This window comes from Oncorhynchus masou, chromosome 13, assembly GCF_036934945.1.
Source record: "Oncorhynchus masou masou isolate Uvic2021 chromosome 13, UVic_Omas_1.1, whole genome shotgun sequence".
Classification (NCBI taxonomy): domain Eukaryota; kingdom Metazoa; phylum Chordata; class Actinopteri; order Salmoniformes; family Salmonidae; genus Oncorhynchus; species Oncorhynchus masou.
The window spans coordinates 59,581,275-59,603,075 of NC_088224.1; the positions used below are offsets into that span (position 1 = coordinate 59,581,275).

Here is a 21,801-nt window from a genome sequence, read left to right on the forward strand (position 1 = left end):
CAGAAAGTCCCGGTAAGCTCCACTTCTCTCTTGTCAGAAGACCGAGAGCTCTACCTCAAACTAAGCCCACCATGCAGCACAGAGTCAGACCTGTTCAATCGTGAACCTGTGTATCACACAAGATCACGACCCCAATCATCTTTTGAGGATTGCACTTGTTTGTCACACCGATTTTTTTATTTCACCGATGGCAAAGCATTTATACACACGCCGACCACATCCTACTTGGCCTTGCTAAGAAACAGCAATTCACTTGTTATCTGCAGCCAAAATGTCACTGAAGCGGAAGAATCAAATCAAACTTTGTTTGTCACATGCGCCAAATACAACAAGTGTAGACCTTACCGTGAAATGCTTACTTACAAGCCCTTAACCAACAGTGCAGTGGAATCACCGATTACCAGGGGAAATCGGCAGACCCAAACGAAATTGTATGAATGCTCTCACGCACCAATCACTTCACTCACACACACACAAACACATACTCACAAATGTCTTATATGCTTGTTGGACAGAGTTTGGAAAGTATTCAGACCTCTTGACTTTTTCTACATTTTGTTATGTTACAGCCTTATTCTAAAATGTATTAAATTATATTCCCCCCCAATCTACACACAATAGCCCATGACAAAGAGCAAACAGGTTTTGACATTTTTGCTAATTTATTAAAAATATAAAGTATTCAGACCCTTTGCTATGAGACTCAAAATCCCTCGGCTCAGGTGCATCCTGTTCCATTGATCATCCTTGAGACGTTTCTACAACTTGATTGGAGTCCACCTGTGGTAGATTCAATTGATTATACATGATTTGGAAAGTCACACACCTGTCTATATAAGGTCTCACGGTTGACAGTGCATGTCAGAGCAAAAACCAAGCCGTGAGGCCGAAGGAATTGTCCGTAGTGCTCCGAGACAGGTTTGTGTCGAGGCACAGATCTGGGGAAGTGTACCAAAAATGTCTGCAGCATTGAAAGTCCCCAAGAACACAGTGGCCTCCATCATTCTTAAATGGAAGAAGTTTGGAACCACTAAGTCTCTTCCTAGAGCTGGCCGCCTGGCCATACTGAGAAATTGGGGGAGAAGGGCCTTGCTCAGGGAGGTGACCAAGAACCCGATGGTCACTCGGACAGAGCTCCAGAGTTCCTCTGTGGAGATAGGAGAACCTTCAAGAAGGACAACCATCTCTGCAGCACTCTACCAATCTGACTTCACGGTAGAGTGGCAAGACGGAAGCCACTCCTCTGTAAAAGGCATGATATGACAGCCCGCTTGGGTTTTCCAAAAGAAACAAGATTCTCTGGTCTGATGAAATCAAGATTGATCTATTTGGCCTGAATGCCAAGCGTCACTTCTGGAGGAAACCTGGCACCATCCCTATGGTGAAGCATGGTGGTGGCAGCATCATGCTGTGGGAATGTACCGTGCAGTACCGAAGAGCCCTTACTGCTGCTCGATCATCCTATTTTTCTAACTTAATTGAGGAAAATAAGAACAATCCAAAATTCCTTTTTGATACTGTTGCAAAGCTAACTAATAAGCAGCATTCCCCAAGAGAGGGTGGCTTTCACTTTAGCAGTGATAAATTCATGAACTTCTTTGAGGAAATGATTATGATTCTTAGAAAGCAAATTACGGACTCCTCTTTAAATCTGCGTATTCCTTCAAAGCTCAGTTGTCCTGAGTCTGCACAACTCTGCCAGGACCTAGGATCAAGAGTGACGCTCAAGTGTTTTAGTACTATATCTCGACACAATGATGAAAATAATCATGGCCTCTAAACCTTCAAGCTGCATACTGGACCCTATTCCAACTAAACTACCGAAAGAGCTGCTTCCTGTGCTTGGCCCTCCTATGTTGAACATAATAAACAGCTCTCTATCCACCTGATGTGTACCAAACTCACTAAAATTGGCAGTAATAAAGCCTCTCTTGAAAAAGCCAAACCTTGACCCAGAAAATATAAAAAACTATTGTCCTATATCGAATCTTCCATTCCTCTCAAAAATGTTAGAAAAGGCTGTTGCGCAACAACTCACTGCCTTCCTGAAGACTGACAATGTATACGAAATGCTTCAGTCCGATTTTAGACCCCATCATAGCACTGAGACTGCACTTGTGAAGGTGGTAAATGACATTTTAATGGCATCAGACCGAGGCTCTGCATCTGTCCTCGTGCTCCTAGACCTTAGTGCTGCTTTTGATACCATCGATCACCACATTCTTTTGGAAACCCAAATTGGTCTACACGGACAAGTTCTGGCATGGTTTAGATCTTATCTGTCGGAAAGATATCAGTTTGTCTCTGTGAATGGTTTGTCCTCTGAAAAATCAACTGTAAATTTCGGTGTTCCTCAAGGTTCCGTTTTAGGACCACTATTTTCACTATATATTTTACCTCTTGGGGATGTCATTCGAAAACATAATGCTAACATTCACTGCTTTGCGGATGACACACAGCTGTACATTTCAATGAAACATGGTGAAGCCCCAAAATTGCCCTTGCTAGAAGCATGTGTTTCAGACATAAGGAAGTGGATGGCTGCAAACTTTCTACTTTTAAATTCGGGCAAAACAGAGATGCTTGGTCCCAAGAAACAAAGAGATCTTCTGTTGAATCTGACAATTAATCTTAATGGTTGTACAGTCGTCTCAAATAAAACTGTGAAGGACCTCGGCGTTACTCTGGACCCTGATCTATCTTTTGAAGAACATATCAAGACCATTTCAAGGACAGCTTTTTTTCCCATCTACGTAACATTGCAAAAATCAGAAACTTTCTGTCCAAAAATGATGCAGAAAAATTCATCCATGCTTTTGTCACTTCTAGGTTAGACTACTGCAATGCTCTACTTTCCGGCTACCCGGATAAAGCACTAAATAAACTTCAGTTAGTGCTAAATACGGCTGCTAGAATCCTGACTAGAACCCAAAAAATTGATCATATTACTCCAGTGCTAGCCTCCCTACACTGGCTTCCTGTCAAAGCAAGGGCTGATTTCAAGGTATTACTGCTAACCTACAAAGCATGACATGGGCTTGCTCCTACCTATCTCTCTGATTTGGTCCTGCCGTACATACCTACACGCACGCTACGGTCACAAGACGCAGGCCTCCTAATTGTCCCTAGAATTTCTAAGCAAACAGCTGGAGGCAGGGCTTTCTCCTATAGAGCTCCATTTTTATGGAACGGTCTGCCTACCCATGTCAGAGACGCAAACTCGGTCTCAACCTTTAAGTCCTTACTGAAGACTCATCTCTTCAGTGGGTCACATGATTGAGTGTAGTCTGGCCCAGGAGTGGGAAGGTGAACGGAAAGGCTCTGGAGCAACGAACCGCCCTTGCTGTCTCTGCCTGGCCGGTTCCCCTCTTTCCACTGGGATTCTCTGCCTCTAACCCTATTACAGGGGCTGAGTCACTGGCTTACTGGGGCTCTCTCATGCCGTCCCTGGAAGGGGTGCGTCACCTGAGTGGGTTGATTCACTGATGTGGTCATCCTGTCTGGGTTGGTGCCCCCCCCTTGGGTTGTGCCATGGCGGAGATCTTTGTGGGCTATACTCGGCCTTGTCTCAGGATGGTAGGTTGGTGGTTGAAGATATCCGTCTAGTGGTGTGGGGGCTGTGCCTTGGCAAAGTGGGTGGGGTTATATTCTTCCTGTTTGGCCCTGTCCGGGGGTGTCCTCGGATGGGGCCACAGTGTCTCCTGGCCCCTCCTGTCTCAGCCTCCAGTATTTATGCTGCAGTAGCTTATGTGTCGGGGGCTAGGGTCAGTTTGTTATATCTGGAGTACTTCTCCTGTCCTATTCGGTGTCCTGTATGAATTTAAGTGTGCTTTCTCTAATTCTCTCTTTCTCTCTTTTTTTCTCTCTCTCGGAGGACCTGAGCCCTAGGACCATGCCCCAGGACTACCTGACATGATGACTCCTTGCTGTCCCCAGTCCACCTGGCCATGCTGCTGCTCCAGTTTCAACTGTTTTGCCTTATTTTTATTCGACCATGCTGGTCATTTATGAACATTTGAACATCTTGGCCATGTTCTGTTATAATCTCCACCCGGCACAGCCAGAAGAGGACTGGCTACCCCACATGTGCTCTCTCTAATTCTCTCTTTCTTTCTCTCTCTCTGAGGACCTGAGCCCTAGGACCATGCCCCAGGACTACCTGACATGATGACTCCTTGCTGTCCCCAGTCCACCTGGCCGTGCTGCTGCTCCAGTTTCAACTGTTCTGCCTTATTATTATTCGACCATGCTGGTCATTTATGAACATTTGAACATCTTGGCCATGTTCTGTTATAATATCCACCCGGCACAGCCAGAAGAGGACTGGCCACCCCACATAGCCTGGTTCCTCTCTAGGTTTCTTCCTAGGTTTTGGCCTTTCTATGGAGTTTTTCCTAGCCACCGTGCTTCTACCCTTGCATTGCTTGCTGTTTGGGATTTTAGGCTGGGTTTCTGTACAGCACTTTGAGATATCAGCTGATGTACGAAGGGCTATATAAATTACATTTGATTTGATTTGAAAAAGTCAAGGGGTCTGAATACTTTCCGAATGCATTGTACGTAGCCATTGAATGCTCTAATGAAAATGACACAATAGGCTGAATGCAATTAACTAGCAAGAAAACCAATCACTCAACTTAGCATATAGACACAGAAAAGAGAAGAAAGTCCAGATGTACGAATGTCTGTGTACAAAATTGTGGGCCACAGCAGATGACAGAAATACAAATTGAGGAAGACAAGAGAATCTTTGGGCTCAAAGCTATGCACATGTTGATGTAATCATTTCCAATGACCTGAGGATTTTTCTGTCGGGCATAGAGAGAAACAGGAGACAAATATCTCCCCCCCCGTTGGCTAATTCCCATCTCTCTCTTTCTCTCCTCCTCTTTCTTCTGTGATTAATTCAGCCACCCAAAATAGATTGCTATAATTAATGCTAGGTTACTAGTAGAGCGTAGTCCCTTTCACACAGACTCAGAGTACAAACATGAGAATTGACAAGAGGCTGACAAAAATAGCACATCCCAAAGTCACTTCCTTTAGTAACCTATATATCACTGGGCTGGTTTCAGAGACAAAAAAGGCCCCTTCCATGTTCTCAAAAACCCTAAGCAGTATATTCAAACACTGCCGGTCAGAGAGGGGTGGAAGTTCAGCCCGTTGTTCAGCAGTCACACCCTGATTATCACAAAGGGAGCAACGCCCTCCACTGCTGGCTACCGCTCAGCTCGCCACTGATTGGATTACCTTTGACCCCCTCCCTTTGTGAGCCCAGCTGGTCTGTCCCTCCGTGTGTCCGTCTGGCTAACAAAAGGGTGCCAACTTTAAATGCTGCAATCTAACTAAAAGGAAGGGGAAACAGTTTGGGGAGATGAGAGGTTGCCATGCAATCAGTTGCTTATTCAACTGTACATACTCCTCACCCAAATCCTCATCCATTTCTTACTGACTGCATTAAAATGGTCTGATACCAGCCAAGACAATAGACCTAAGTTTAAAGTCATTGTACCACAGTGCTGCACCCAGGTTAGACCCAGCCCAGGCCTAGAGATTCCTGCCCATGCAGCTGTCTAGCTATCCAGGCAGGTGGTCCTGGATCCTGGGCTAAGCCACACTGTCCCCATGTTAATACTCGGAATGTGACACCAAGGAGTGGAAACCATAGCACTCAGAGGCCAACAGACTGACAGACCCCTGAAATAACATGACTCGCTGTGCTCAAGAATGTAAGGTATGCAATCAAGACACGTGTAAAGAATGTTCACGCACTATTGTTTATCGATACATGATATGCATACCTACATGTCAACTCAAGCATTTAAACCGTTTTTTACATTAAATTACAAATACATAGGGTACTCGAGAGATCATTCCTAGCCTGGCTTTGCACATTTGACAGTGGGAGTTTTTCCACGGGTGGGTGGCATCGATGTAAAACTTGTCTTGAGCTGTCAACACGTTGGCCTCAAGGAGGGGAGGGACCTCTGGCTTTCTCATCCAATGGGGTTTGCGAAGGAGACGAAGAGAGATTAGAGAGGACGCGAGGACAACGCAATTGAGATCTACCCCTGTTCGCTGTCTCGGGGCGGAGAAACAGGTCAATACAGCAGATACGCACCACCTGTTACAGTCATCGATGCCTTTCTGACGGGCTGCTGAGTCACATATTTTGCCTAATGGTCACGGCCCCAATGTCAGGGCGCATAAGTATGACCATGATGGGATGACAACAAACTTGATGCATCCTCATCATCATCCCCAGCCTCAACAACCATTGGTTTCTAACAAGAGGATGAGTGTATTGTGTGGGGGACATCTGGGGTCAATGTCTGGACGCTGGTCTGGACAAATATCTCAGCCATCCTACCAGAGTATCAGAACCCGCAAGTCATTGTGTCATAGTATTACCATAGTATTACCATAGTATTCGGCTTACAAACCAGTCATATATTCTGCATAATGTTAGCGTCGATCCCTCCATAACAGCCCTGGCCTGAGGTCTTTCTTGACCCATTCCTATATGGCCAGAAGGAAGGTCCACAGAACTGATGTGCTTTATATCATTCCATTACAATAGGATACAGTAGGCAAACTACACTTCCTTTCAGCCGCACCTATACTCTCCCAGTTGACTGTTCACTTTGCCATATCAAAGGATGCTGACAGGTAGCCTACATGACAGTACAAGGTGGTTCATTGCAGGCATGCGTCGTATAAAAATGCAGGGCGCGTTTTTGAAATGTATTACTGTAGAGATGAATAGGCAAAAACTACTGCCGCACAGAACACGATAGAAGGTGGGTATATGGCTCTGCTACACCGGACACAGATATTTCATAGTTTACCTTTAAATAAAACCCAGATCATGTTTCCACACCACAAGCAGAATACAATGGTATACATCTGACTCAGAACGTAATGATTCGGCAATGCAGAGGGGCTTGTAAGGGTGGTCTTGATTGAACCATAGGTTACTGCAGGCACCGCAATTCATTTAATATATTACATGCATATAAATAGCCTATTTCAAAATATTATCTGCAGTTATTTTTCAATAGATCTGAATTGTTTCGTATCTTGTTCATAATAATTGATCCCATTTCTTGGATTTGAAAACGAAAGACTTCGGAGACATGTACGCGCGGAGATTAATTCATTATTAACCATTAACAATCAACAAAACATCAAGTCCCCATACATAACGGTATAGGGAATATAGAGTGAACTCACCAATGAGAAGAGTGAATAATTGTGTGAGTCCGTGCCGCCTTTTGTGTAATCCAACCCCAACGAAATATGGAAGAACATGTAATTTCAGAATGTCTTCATGAACATTGGATGAAGCGATGATACGATGCGGGCAAGTGGTCTTCTTGAAGCAAATACTTGTACGAGTCAATCCGCTTATGATAAAATAAAACAAAAAAACAAGACAGAGCAGTAAAGAACGATTTCAATAAATTGTTTGTAATCTTTATGCTTTAGTTGACTGTGCACTTACTGCCGCACAGACTGGGTTCCTCTCCCAACTCCAATCGCTGGCCCTGCCTTCTGAGCGAGCCTATTGGCACAGACGCCCGGACATGGAAATTTACTCTACCCATTGATGTTTTACAAAAACACCAAGGACCCATGTTTCATACTCTACAGCGCCACCGTGTGATTGTTTTTTTTTTGTTTTTTTAAGTGACTGCGCTATTGCTACTGAAGTGACAGAACTTTTCTTTCAAGTTGGATTTTATTAAACCTAAATTGATGTCGAAGACTACAATAAATGGCCTTTAAACGGACAAATGTGTTCTTGTCAGGCAGAAGATGCCATGATGTCCTGCCTTCAAGATTGTGGATGAGAATCTACTGAATGGCTGCGTTCTAAAAAGCTTCAGAGATAAATTCCGACTGTGAAGATCCTAAAAAGTCTCCAGATTTAGCTTCTATAAGAAATGTTTCATTTTTCCACCAATTACTTTGTGGTTTCAGTAGACATCATCAGCATTTAGCAAGACACAGTGAAAAGTGGTGCCTAATAAAGTGTGTGTTTTCGGGCCAAAATTTCCATTTTCATGCCAATATAAACTAAAACCAGCTGGTCATTATTCGCACCATTGCAATCCAACTTTCCATTACAGAAAACTACAACATCACGGAGCCTTTCCTTTCCCAGTGTATGTGCCACTACAACATCGCTGAGCCTTTCCTTTCCCAGTGTATGTGCCAGTCATTACATCTTATTTGATAAATGTCCTTAGAAGCAGAGGTGGAAAAAGTCCTACATTGTCATACTCTGAATTCAACCCAATTTAAACAGCTATCCCGTGACAAAATGTCTCCCTTTTAGTCAACTGTTTTTGCAAGGATGTTCACCCACAGAATAATAATTGATTATGTCTTATGGAGGTGGAGTATGGTCCCAAAGTGCATGGAACAGAACATCAACGCACACATTTATGCGGATGCTTTTTACAGACGCCGTCATCCAGCTGGACTATTTTATCATACTGTTTCCAAGGACATTAGGGTTTCCATCAAACAGTCCTTTAAAATACATAGAACAATGACCATCAACATGCCATGGAAATACATTCACAAGACTGATAATAATGCAACCAAAAAAAGGCAGTGAAATAAGCCTTGTATAGAAGTTATTTTCCAGCATTAAATATTCCCCACATTATATTTTTGGCTAAAAAACACCTGTTGAAGACTGCAATAATATCTGAAAGAGCAATCTTTGTAGTGTGTTACAATAACATCCACCTCACTTTCAGTGTAAAAACGGCTTTGAGGGAAAAACACTGCCATTTTCAGAAACAAAGGCGACGTTTGTGGCATTAGCATTAAATATTACAGTTCGATGGAAACCATTGGACCAGGGCACATCAAAAATACAATCCAACACTCAAAACATTACCTTTTCCCTTAACAGACAGACAGCTCAAATCAATTATTTGTACATCAAGTTGGACCATACCTTTACACAATTATTATTAACACTAATCTCAAGTGATTCAAATCATACAAATGCTACAGAGTTTCTTTCTGTGTTCTTTCTGCCTCCCACACCACCTCACTGAGTTTGAGTGGCATCAAGTCACTGACAGTCAAAGTGCTGGGAGTCTGTATCACCCGTATAGCGCAGTTACAATATCTTAAATAAACATAGTACACAGCCATGGGAGTTGGACAGTCAGTTCTGCCCACTAGGGTGCAGTCAGAGAGGGTGACCACTAGTAATGACCTTTGACCCCATCTAGGCAGCCTTCTCCTTCTCCAGCCGCCGCTGTTGGTAGGAGTTGTAGATGTCCAGGAACATGTCCTTGCAGGCGATTTTGGCACCAAGCTTGGAACAGATGAGGAAGGAGCCGGCCATCTTGCGGTGCAGGGAGTAGGTCTCCTCCGGGGGCGGGGTGAGGCGGTGACGCAGCATGACGGGGATCAGGCTCTGGATCCGCTGCGTGGTGCTCTGGGTGCCAAAGTCAAAGGGGTCAGAGTTGGTGAAGGCCTCGCCCAGAATCATCACCGCCTCCACGTGGGCATCCTGGAATGCCTGGGGAGAGAGGGCATTTCAACACAACAACTCAGTAACACTCTGCATCTATAACGCTTTATTACTTGTTATAACCATGCATGCACCTTTATGGCTTATAATATTATACACTTTAATAAGTCATGTCCCTTTGTTTTTCTTTCTAACTCAAAAGTATAGAACAGTACATGACAATGTATATACCCCAGTAGAAATAGAGAGAGGGAACAGAGAGAGAGGGAAGGGATGTCATAAACCACACATCAAAAATGTTTGCGCTTCAGGATACCATAGTTATCACTGCACAAAACTACCCTCTTACCTTGGCCTCAAACCCTGTGAGGAACTTAAGGTCCTTGGATTTCTCCAGGACAGTCTCCCTATCTCCAGTAGAGGCTGCGTGCACCACCTGGACACAGACAGACCAACTTAAGTCATCAAAAAGGTTACAGAGAACAAAATCAAAGCCATGATTAGATTCTACCTTTGGTAAATTCAAACTGATTGTATACGATTTGGAAAGGCACACAACCATTTATACAAAGGTCCCACAGTTGACAGTGCATGTCAGAGTAAAAACCAAGCCATGAGGTTGAAGTAAGTGTCAATAGAGCTCCGAGACAGGATTGTGTCGAGGCACAGATCTGGGGAAAGGTACCATAAAAATGTATGCAGCATTGAAGGTTCCCAAGAACACAGTGGACTCCACCATTCTTAAATGGAACCACCAAGACTCTTCCTGGAGCTGGCCGCCCGGCCAAACTGAGCAATCGGGGGAGAAGGGCCTTGGTCAGGGAGGTGACCAAAAGCCAGATGGTCACTGACAGAGCTCCAGAGGGCCTCTGTGGAGATGGGAGAACCTTCCAGAAGGACAACCATCTCTGCAGCACTCCACCAATCAGGCCTTTATGGTAGTGGCCAGACGGAAGCCACTTCTCAGTAAAAGGCACAACATCCCGCTTGGAGTTTGCCAAAAGGCACCTAAAGGACTCTCAGACCATGAGAAACAAGATTCTCTGGTCTGATGAAACCAAAATTGAACTATTTGGCCTGAATGCCAAGCGTCACTTCTGGAGGAAACCTGGCACCATCCCTATGGTGAAGCATGGTGGAGGCAGCATCATGCTGTGGGAATGTTTTTCAGCGGAAGGGACTGAGAGACTAGTCAGCACCGAGGCAAAGATGAACAGAGCAGAGTAGAGCGAGATCCTTGATGAAAACCTACTCCAGGGAGCTCAAGTCCTCAGACTGGGGCAAACGTTCAACTTCCAAAAGGACAACAACCCTAAGCACACAGCCAAGGCAATGCAGGAGTGGCTTTGGGACAAGTCTCAGAATGTCTTTGAGTCACCCAGCCAGAGCCCAGACTTGAACCTGATAGAACATCTCTGGAGAGACCTGAAAAAAGCTGTGCCGCGACGCTCCCCATCCAACCTGACAGAGCTTGAGTGGATCTGCAGAGAAGAATGGGAGAAACTCCCCAAATACAGGTGTGCAAAGACTGTAGCGTCCTACCCAAGAAGACTGGAGGCTGTGATCACTGCTTCAACAAAGTACTGAGTAAAGGGTCTTTGTAAATGTTATATTTCCAGTATTTACTTTTAATACGTTAGAAAAACATTTCTAAAACCCCATTTTTGCTTTGTCATTATGGGGTATTGTGTGTAGACTGAGGAGTATTTTTATTTTAATGTATTTTAGAATAAGCTTGTAACGTAACAACATTTGGAAAAGGTCAAGGGGTCTAAATACTTTCTGAATGCACTGTAATTGTTAGGGCACACGTAGCAAAAAGGTGTCCAGGTAGTCTGTTCCCGTTTCAGTCCATTTTCCTCCGTTTGGTGTTAACGCAGACGACTGAGGTTAATTTACCTGTACGTAATCATCTGTGAAGGCCTCAGGGTAATCCCGGCACGCACCGAAATCCAACAGAATAATCTGGAGACACAGTGGGCAGAGGTTAACCTACATCACATCCCCACCAAAACAACAATCGCCACCGTACATGTTCATAAATGCGGGAAATATAGTGGTATGTTCTCATGAAAATGAATGTTACATATTTTTGTACATGTATTCTGTTATAAATTCATTATGAAGCTATTTCATACAAAAACTAGCTTGAAGGTCAGAGTCATGGTATTGATGAATGACAAAGTTCAGAAACCCAAATGGCACCCTATTCCCTAAATAATCTGTGCACCCTGTGGGCTCTGACCAAAAATAGCACACTATATAGAGAATAGGGTGCCATACGGGACGTCCCCAGCATCTTGTCACAGGATCACTCGCCCTCTCACCTTGTTCTGCTCAGCATTGTAAAAGAAGTTGGCCCAGTTGGGGTCCGTCTGCATGAAGCGGAACTCAAAGAGCTCTCTCAGACACAGCTGTAGGATGTTGAAGCAGATCTGGGGGGGGAGGGAGACATTTGAGACCACAGGGGTCAGTTTATCACTCTTGGTCTGCATCCCAAATGGCAACCTATTCCACCTTATAGGGAATAGGGTGACATTTTGGACACATCCCTACATAGTGAGCGAGTGTCACCACTCAACTCGGGTTACGGCCCTCTGCTGGTCAAAAGAGCCATGTGCATAGTTTGGCATCAGAAATGTGGTTTTAGAGCATCCTTTTAACCTCTACAGGATCAGTGTCCTCACCGTGGGCCGGTTGAGCTAACATGCGCTACAGTAGCTATTACAGTAGCTATTACAGTAGCTATTACAGTGAAAGAATACCATGCTATTGCTGAGGAGAGTGCACAGTTATGAACTTGAAAATGTATTAATACACCAATTAGGCACATTTTGAACAGAAACCCAATGGTTCATTGGATCAGTCTAAAACTTTGCACACGCACTGCTGCCATCTAGTGGCCAAAATATAAATTGCGCCTAAGCTGGAATAATACATCGTAGCCTTTCCCTTGCATTTCAAATATAAAAATATGTTTAAAAAACACATGTTTTTTTTCCTTTGTATCATCTTTTACCAGATATAATGTGCTATATTCTCCTATATTCATTTCACATGTCCACAAACTTCAAAATGTTTCCTTTCAAATGACATCAAAAATATACATATCCTTGCTTCAGGTCCTGAGCTACAGGTTTGGTTAAGTCATTTTTTGGGAAAATTTAAAAAAGGGTCCAATCCTTAATAATCCTCTCAGTTTTCTGTGGTTTTCATTTCATCCCAATGCCACAGGTGCTGAATCATGAGTGAAACATTGTCCGTTTACAAAGTAAGAACCTGGAGCCATTTTAAACCACACTATAAATCACTAGAGCCATCTAATAAATATACATGGTTCCTCTACTGTAGAGACATTGGCATATGTGATTCATTGCTTCAGGGTTTTGGGGGAAATGCCTAATTTCTTCAAATCAATGACAACTGAGAAGAGCACATTATACAGCTAGTCTACAGAGTCATAGTTCAGCAACCTATCTAATGGTTAAGGCAGAGTTTCCCAAACCCAGTCTTCAGGACCCCAAGGCGTGCCCGTTTTGGTTTTTGCCCTAGCACTCCCCAGCTAATTCAAATAATCAACTAATCATCAAGCATGGATAATAGGAATCAGCTGTGTAGTGTTAGGGCAAAAAACTAAACTTGCACGCCTTGGGAAAGTTGGGTTAAGAGCAGTCATAGCTACAAAAAGTTCTCCGGTCAGTCAACCAGTCACCGAGTTAGACTAAGGGTAGGTATTGATGTGGTCACAACATCACCCCACAGCGCTACCAGGAAAAAGACCAGTCACCACATTCACCCATGTTTATTCTCCTGGGTGGAGATCAGAGGTCAGCTCTTACCTGGTTCCTTGTCTCCTGGTCCAGATCTACACAGCTGTCCAGCGGTACCCCTGACACCAGCTCCATGGCCAGAACCCTCCTTCCTGACAGCTCGTCCACCACAAATGGCACGTGGAAAAATGGGTCATCTGCCAAAAGTGACCTGAGGCAGACAAATCAAATCTGCTCAACAGGACTAAACTGGTACATTACTATGAATCACTATACAACAGGCACACAAAGTGGACTACCATCAGATTCACAGTGCATTAGAGAGAGTATCATCTTGATAGTAAATAAACTAAATAAATCTAGAAAATAAAATGAGGGCCAGCATCGCCACCTGAGGAAAGTGGTATTTTAAGTGGTATTTAATTTATAGTCACTGTATAGTAACATTTGGATACACTAAGAGGACTACTATAGGCTATTCAAGTTAATGAGCAGTCCTTCTGAAGAGACTTCATGCTTTATGACAGACTCAGAGGTGTAGGGCTTACTTAAAATGCTTGGCACTCTCCGCCTCTCTCTTGTAGTCACACTCCCATGCCAGCTCTCTTTGAAGGACCTCTAGACTACTATCTGCAAACAAGCCTGCAAGAAAATAAAATGTCAACATCAGTAAGGCAGCCTCCTCACGACATTCTACCAAGCACTTGGGACTTTCTCACTACAAAGCATTCAATACAGAGGACCAATTATTATTTAAGCGTTGAGATCCTTTTTGTAATGAAAAGCGCTATATAAGTTGAATAAATTCTTATTACCATCATCGTTATTACAATAGGTTTAGATCTCTGAACCCTTACCCTCTGGTAGAACAAGACTCATCTTCAGCACAGACATCAGGTTGTTGATGTCACTGTGGATGCTCTCAGCTACTCCTGGGTACTGCAATGGAGAGAGAGAGAGAGAGAGAGAGAGATCAAAGACTGTCTGAGAATATCAATCATTTAATCTTAGAGCTCCCATGACAAAACACAGCGATAATTTCTTCACCAGAACAATAACCTTTTTTTTTACAAGTTAATGTTTAACCAAAAAAATAATAATAATTAAAAAAACACACAAAAAACACACCCAACCTCCTCTAGTCATGGGTCAGTGACTGATACCCTTACTATTGCTACCCTTACTATTGCTACCTATACTATTGCTACCTATACTATTGCTACCTATACTATTGCTACCTATACTATTGCTACCTATACTATTGCTACCTATACTATTGCTACCTATACTATTGCTACCTATACTATTGCTACCTATACTATTGCTACCTATACTATTGCTACCTATACTATTGCTACCTATACTATTGCTACCTATACTATTGCTACCTATACTATTGCTACCTATACTATTGCTACCTATACTATTGCTACCTATACTATTGCTACCTATACTATTGCTACCTATACTATTGCTACCTATACTATTGCTACCTATACTATTGCTACCTATACTATTGCTACCCTTACTATACTATTGCTACCCTTACTATACTATTGCTACCCTTACTATACTATTGCTACCCTTACTATACTATTGCTACCCTTACTATACTATTGCTACCCTTACTATACTATTGCTACCCTTACTATACTATTGCTACCCTTACTATACTATTGCTACCCTTACTATACTATTGCTACCCTTACTATACTATTGCTACCCTTACTATACTATTGCTACCCTTACTATACTATTGCTACCCTTACTATACTATTGCTACCCTTACTATAGCTACTGAACCTGGCATTGGAGCCTGGTTCTCTTTGGATGTCAAAGGATATTTATGGGATCCCTCACCTGGATCTTCATGGCGACCTCCCTGCCATCTTGCAGCATCCCGTGATGCACCTGGCCAATTGATGCGGCGGCGAAGGGCTTGTCCTCAAAAGACGACAGCTTCTCCCTCCAGCCCGCACCAAGCTCCTCCTCCAGAACTTTCTGCAGTCACATACCCAGCAGAGGGGACATCAGTCTAGAAGTCCAACACAATTCCAATATGACTTGCAAATAGTCAAATATATGGAATGTCTTTCTGTACTATACAATAACTGAAGATCAAGAAGATGTGAGTGTACGCATGACGCACATTCATCTGCCAGGCGGGCATGAAGTCCGCGCTCTGTCGGACCCGCTCAAAGATCTTCTGTAGCTGGGGGTTTATGAAGGAGTTATCTACCGGGAAGAACACAACAAGTGTTAAATTGACCTAGTATACAGTGCATTCAGAAAATATTCAGACCCCTTCCCTTTTTCCACATTTTGTTACATTACAGCCTTATTCTAAAATTGAATAAATATTTATTTGTTTCCTCAATCTACACACACTATTCTAATGACAAAGTGAAAACAAAATTGGGGGGAATTTTAGCAAATGTATTCAAAATAAAAAACAGAAATGCCTTATATACCTAAGTATTCAGACCCTTTGCTATGAGACTCGGAATTGAGCTCAGGTGCATCCTGTTTCATTGATCATCCTTGAGATGTTTCTACAACTTGATTGGAGTCCACCTGTGGTAAATTCAATTGACTGGACAGGATTTGGAAATGGAACCCACCTGTCTATATAAGGTCCCACAGCTGACAGTGCATGTCAGAGCAAAAACCAAGGCATGAGGTTGAAGGAATTGTCCATAGCGCTCAGAGACAGGATTGTGTCGAGGCACAGATCTGGGGAAGGTTACCAAAAAAAAAGTATGCAGCATTGAAGGTCCACAAGAACACAGTGGCCTCCATTCTTAAATGGAAGAAGTTTGGAACCACCTAGACCGTTCATAGAGCTGGCCGCCCGGCCAAACTAAGCAATCAGGGGAGAAGCGCCTTGGTCAGGGAGTCGACCAATAACCAGATGGTCACACTGATAGAGCTCCTCTGTGGAGATGGGAAAACATTCCAGAAGGACAAACTTCTCTGCAGCATCAATCTGGCCTTTATCGTAGAATGGCCAGACGGAAGCTATTTCTCAGTAAAAGGCACATGACAGCCCGCTTGGAGTTTGCCAAAAGGCACCCAAAGAAATAAGAATCTCTGGTCTGATGAAAACAAGATTGAACTCTTTGGCCTGAATGTCAAGCATCACATCTGGAGGAAACCTGGCACCACCCATACGGTGAATCACTTTAGTGGTTTTTACGTATTTTTTGTTGTTGTTGTACTGCATGTGTGTTTATAGTTTTGTTTAATGTTGTGTTAGTGTATGTAAGTGGTTTTGTCTGAAACTTTGTCCCCCTGCTGCTATTGGACAAGGTCTCTCTTGGAGACCAGGTCTCTCTTTACAGGAAAAACCGGTATAAATAAAGGTAAAGTTAAAAAATGGTGGTGGCAGCATCATGCTGTGGGGATGTTTTTCAGCGGCAGGGACTGGGGAGACTAGTTGGGATCGAGGAAAAGCTAAACAGAGCAAAGTACAGAGAGATCCCTGATGAAAACATGCTCCAGAGCGCACAGGACCTCAGACTGGGGAAAAGGTTTACCTTCCAACAGGACAAAGACCCTAAGCACACAGCCAAGATAGCGCAGGAGTGGCTTTGGGGCAAGTCTCGAAATGTCCTTGAGTGGCCCAGCCAGAACCCAGACTTGTAACCGATCAAACATCTCTGTTAGAGACCTGAAAATAGCTGTGCAGCGATGCTCCCTATTCCAACCTGACAGAGCTTTAGAGGATTTGCAGAGAATGGGAGAAACTCCAAGCTTGCAGCGTCATATCCAAGAAGCATCAAGGCTGTAATCGCAGCCAAAGGTGCTTCAACAATGTACCGAGTAAAGGGTCTGATTACTTATGCAGATATGATATTTCCATTTCTAATACATTTTCAAACATTTCTAAACCTGTTTTTACATTGTCATTGTGTATAGATTCAGGGAGAGAAAAAAATACAATTTTAGAATAAGGTTGCAACTTAACAAAATGTGTAAAAAGTCAGATGGTCTGAATATTTAGATGCAGAATAACCATCGAACAAGTATTCCAAGTAATTTCATCAAAGTTAATGTGGTGGGTGACAGAGGGGAGGGTAGATCACTATACCTTGTATACTGAGCATCTGTCCTATTTTGAGGGCTGCCCCTCTGACTTTGCACAAGGTGTTCACTATCCTCTCAGCATTGGCCTCAGACAAGAGAGGCGAGTCCAACAAGGCCCCCTCTGAGAGAGACATGGTGGAGTTTATTACAAAATCAGAGTGAATTAGAGAGTGAAAAAAAACTAAAGTCCGAATTCATGAGCAAGACCGAAGTAACTACACTCTTGAGAAATACTGTATATCATAACATACAAAGGGTGAACCCAGCCATATTGAGAGGAACTTCAGTCAGTCCAGCCTGGCAGCCAATCATACAACCTCCAGAGCCATCTATCATGCAGCTTCTTCATCTCAGGGTCTGTTTCAGAGATGCATGGAGAAACCTACCTGCACGCTTGGCGCCCATAGATTGCTTCGCCACCTCTGCAATGGCACCGAGTCCCAGCCCGACTGCCAGACCTGCCAAAGAGGCAGACATAAGGAACTACGGTAAGTGTGCCTACCACTATATGCATTCACTTCTGAGACACACCGATCATACGCAGTAACATGTACCATTTAAGACGAGTCACAGAGAGCTTGGTGTAAGTGATCGTATAGAGGTATACTTGACTCAAGGTCATAGGGACAGGGCTGTGCAATGACATCATGACTATAATAGTTGATTTAAGAAAGTATTAGAAATATTGATTGATTGTAATATAGCTGCATGCTGGCTGGGTCATGTTTCCTTAGACATCGGTTGTATGGCATTCTAGCAATAGAGTCCTATAGGTGTACCTAATACAACTTCAATATCTGAGGGTGATTTACATTAATTGCAGTGAAACGCTTACCCCCGAAGTTAACCAGCCTGCTGATTCTCGTGGCAGGGACCTTCCTCTCTCTTGCACGATCACTAAGCTGTAAAAATGAGAACGTTAAAACGGTAACAATCAAATTTGCTAATTTGAGCTAATGCCAAAGGACATCACTACACTTTAAGACATACATACACACACACACACACATACACACAGTGGGGCAAAAAAGTATTTCGTCAGCCACCAATTGTGCAATTTCTCCCACTTAAAAAGATGAGGCCTTGTAGGATTCTTTTATGACTTTATTTGCAAATTATGGTGTAAAATAAGTATTTGGCCACCTACAAACAAGCAAGATTTCTGGCTCTCACAGACCTGTAACTTCTTCTTTAAGAGGCTCCTCTGTCCTCCACTCGTTACATGTACTAATGGCACCTGCTTGAACTTGTTATCAGTATAAAAGACACCTGTCCACAACCTCAAACAGTCACACTCCAAACTCCACTATGGCCAAGACAAAAGAGCACCAGGCTGGGAAGACTGAATCTGCAATAGGTAAGCAGCTTGGTTTGATGAAATCAATTGTGTGAGCAATTATTAGGAAATGAAAGACATACAAGACCACTGATAATCTCCCTCGATCTGGGGCTCCACGCAAGATCTCACCCCGTGGGGTCAAAATGATCACAAGAACGGTGAGCAAAAATCCCAGAACCACACAGGGGACCTAGTGAATGACCTGCAGAGAGCTGGGACCAAAGTAACAAAGCCTACCATAGGCAAGGGCATTGAAGATGAAACATGGCTGGGTCTTTCAGCATGACAATGATCCCAAACACACCGCCCGGGCAACAAAGGAGTGGCTTCGTAAGAAGCATTTCAAGGTCCTGGAGTTGCCTCGCCAGTCTCCAGATCTCAACCCCATAGAGAATCTTTGGAGGGAGTTGAAAGTCCGTGTTGCCCAGCAACAGCCCCAAAACATCACTGCTCTAGAGGAGATCTGCATGGAGGAATGGGACAAAATACCAGCAACAGTGTGTCAAAACCCTGTGAAGACTTACAGAAAACGTTTGACCTCTGTCAATGCCAACAAAGGGGAAATAAAAGTATTGAGAAACTTATTTTCCACCATAAATTTGCAAATAAATTCATTAAAAATCCTACAATGTGATTTTCTGGATTTGTTTTCCTCATTTTGTCTGTCATAGTTCAAGTGTACCTATGATGAAAGTTACAGGCCTCTCTCATATTTTTAAGTGGGAGAACTTGCACAATTGGTGGCTGACTAAATAAGCGCTCCCTAACCCGGACTGCGCTAGGCCAATTGTGCGTCGCCCCACGGACCTCCCGGTCACAGCCGGTTGCAACCGAGCCTGGGCGCGAACCCAGTCTCTGGTGGCACAGCTGGCATTGCAGTACAGCGCCCTTAACTACTGTGCCACCCGGGAGGCTGGTTCTATAACATTTTGGATTGACTGAGAGAAATTGTTTGTTCAACAATAAAATTAATCCTGAGGAATACAATTTGCCTAATTGTGCATGCAGCGTGTGTGTGTATATATATATTTGGTTCATCCCAAAGATTTTTAGATTTACAATATTCATGAGAAGCACAATACAGTAGGCCGACGTATAAAAAAACAGCCATTGCATAAGTCTTTAGACATGGGGAAATTATTTCCTAATATAGCACAGACCAACTTAAACCCCCAAGTCCCCATCATGATTTACACCTACAACATCAGCCCAAAACTCAGTCAGTGGAATAGCCCACACATGAGATCAAAGACAACCAGGAGTAGCCTACGCCACTGACCTTCTGCTTAACAATAGGCCTGGCAAATGCCTGCTTGGACTCCCTGGCCTTCTTGATGTCCTCTGGGGTGAGTCTGGCCACTACTGAGTCATGTAAAAACCTGCTGTGCCATTGCGTCGAGGCAATATGCAGGAACCGGGCACTTTGGCCGGGCCAGCCTGCTCCCCTTGAACCCCCAGCGGGGCTGAGAGGCGCTCCGCTGGGCATCTCTGTGGCCTCTAGGCCTGGTGGGAATTCGGAGCCCACCGCCCATTTAGCAGCCTCGTCCGGATCCATTTCCTCCCATCCCTCAGCATCAGGGAACACATCCTCCTTGATGGACTGTTGCTGAATATGGAAAAAGTCACATTCAGTGCCTCATTCAATGTCACTCCAGGCAATATACAGCATGCTGCATGCAATTGTATTTGGCAGAGTATTATAACACTTTATGTAGCCTAAAAGCTGTAAAGGACATTGAACTGTGATTATGTCTCCAATGTACGTCTATCTATTTGATGTGTGCAAAAAGGCCCCCCCTTCTCTCCCATTTTAACATACCATGGCAGCACCACCCATGGCTGTGCCCATCACGCCCTCGAACACCTCCTGGGCAGCTTTGACCCCAGTGCCCAGAGTGGAGTTACAGGCCATTAGCCTCAGCATCTCCCCTTGTGTGTTGGCAAATGCATGGCCAACTTTCCTTGCTCCCTGCAGCACCTGAAACACCTCAGCTAGCATCACTGGAAAGACAAACACATGCACACTTTAAACAATCTAGCTACCAATACATTTAGTCTGAGCTTCGCTTATCATTGAAAATGATTCAGTGAGCATGACATGTAATACAGACACGTGTGACTGAGACCTGCACTCATGAGCTAAGGCTTTAACTAGCTAAGTGACTTACATCATTTCCAAAGACGTTACCGTTTGATTACCGAGTGAAGATAGTGGTGCAAACGTAAAACATTTAGTTGGGTAACGTTGAATGCATACACTTAACTCAAGCCTGTTGTTCACCCTAGCTACTATATTAGGCTTCACACCCCAACACCAGTGCTAATTAATCACTTAGTTAACTTTAGCTAGTTAAAATATACAGAGGAATTGTCAGTCACTTACTATAGAAGAAGGGATGCTTCCTATAAACCGTGGAGTAACAGACGGCTGTCCTCTTGCCCGTGAAGTAGATAGACGCTGTTTTGCAACAACTTTCAAACCCGGAAATAGAGCTTTGACTAAATTGACAGACGTGCCTGTGGTCCAACTGTGCCTCGCGAAATATGAGAAGGCGGGCATAATATAATTAGACCAATCATACGGCACGTTTAAATTACTTAACGTATGATTAAAGGATGAAAGTATGTCCACTGAACAAATCAGAGAAGTGACAGGAGAAGCTACGGCAACCCAATGGCCAATAACTTTTAAAGGTTGTATCATGTTGGAGCAGGACCAAAATGTAAGTGTTTGGAATGTAGTTACAAAATCATGAGGATGGTGCTGATGCTTAGTGGCGTGTATTTGTGTTTGAAAATTTGACCAAGAAAAAAAGAACGAATATAAAATAATGTACCTTTCGTCTCTGTCTTTTATAAGACATTCAATTCACAAGAGGCTGAATGTATCTCATCAGAAAAAGCATACGAGCGAGCGATACAGCGCCCCTCTGTGTCTGTATGTGTAGCCCATCTATCGGATGCTATGTTGCAGCAGCCAGCCAGCCAGCGCCAGCGTCTGCTCAAAACGAGTACGCTTCGATCACACCGACAGAGGTGTTGCGTTTTAGTACAGTACACCAGGATTATATTAATTTCCAATGAAACACTGCGTTTGCCTTGCA

At 43.6% G+C, this 21,801-nt stretch overlaps 2 protein-coding genes across 3 annotated transcripts in view; both read right to left on the reverse strand.

The window, feature by feature from the left end:
• Window positions 1-8,355, reverse strand: part of LOC135552712 (numb-like protein) — a 62,583-nt gene extending 54,228 nt beyond the window's left edge. Inside the window, exons 1-2 of one of the 2 annotated variants that reach the window (XM_064984506.1) lie at window positions 7,505-8,355; window positions 7,234-7,406 (exon numbers count right to left, since the gene is read on the reverse strand). The gene's annotated coding sequence lies outside the window, so the exon portion shown is untranslated. Of the gene's footprint in view, window positions 1-7,233 lie in introns of both variants that reach the window. The other variant, XM_064984505.1, reaches the window with a different exon arrangement.
• A 123-nt stretch (window positions 8,356-8,478) lies between these two features.
• LOC135552713 (atypical kinase COQ8B, mitochondrial-like) lies at window positions 8,479-21,170 on the reverse strand. Its single transcript, XM_064984508.1, has 15 exons — window positions 21,081-21,170; window positions 20,517-20,698; window positions 19,977-20,303; window positions 18,194-18,260; window positions 17,745-17,816; window positions 17,363-17,479; window positions 15,422-15,507; window positions 15,133-15,273; window positions 14,130-14,211; window positions 13,821-13,914; window positions 13,342-13,483; window positions 11,830-11,937; window positions 11,402-11,467; window positions 9,852-9,938; window positions 8,479-9,550 (listed from the first exon to the last, which is right to left on the reverse strand). Coding segments are annotated over exons 1-15 (1,869 nt in total). The 5' UTR covers window positions 21,082-21,170; the 3' UTR covers window positions 8,479-9,253.
• Window positions 21,171-21,801: the final 631 nt, after the last annotated feature.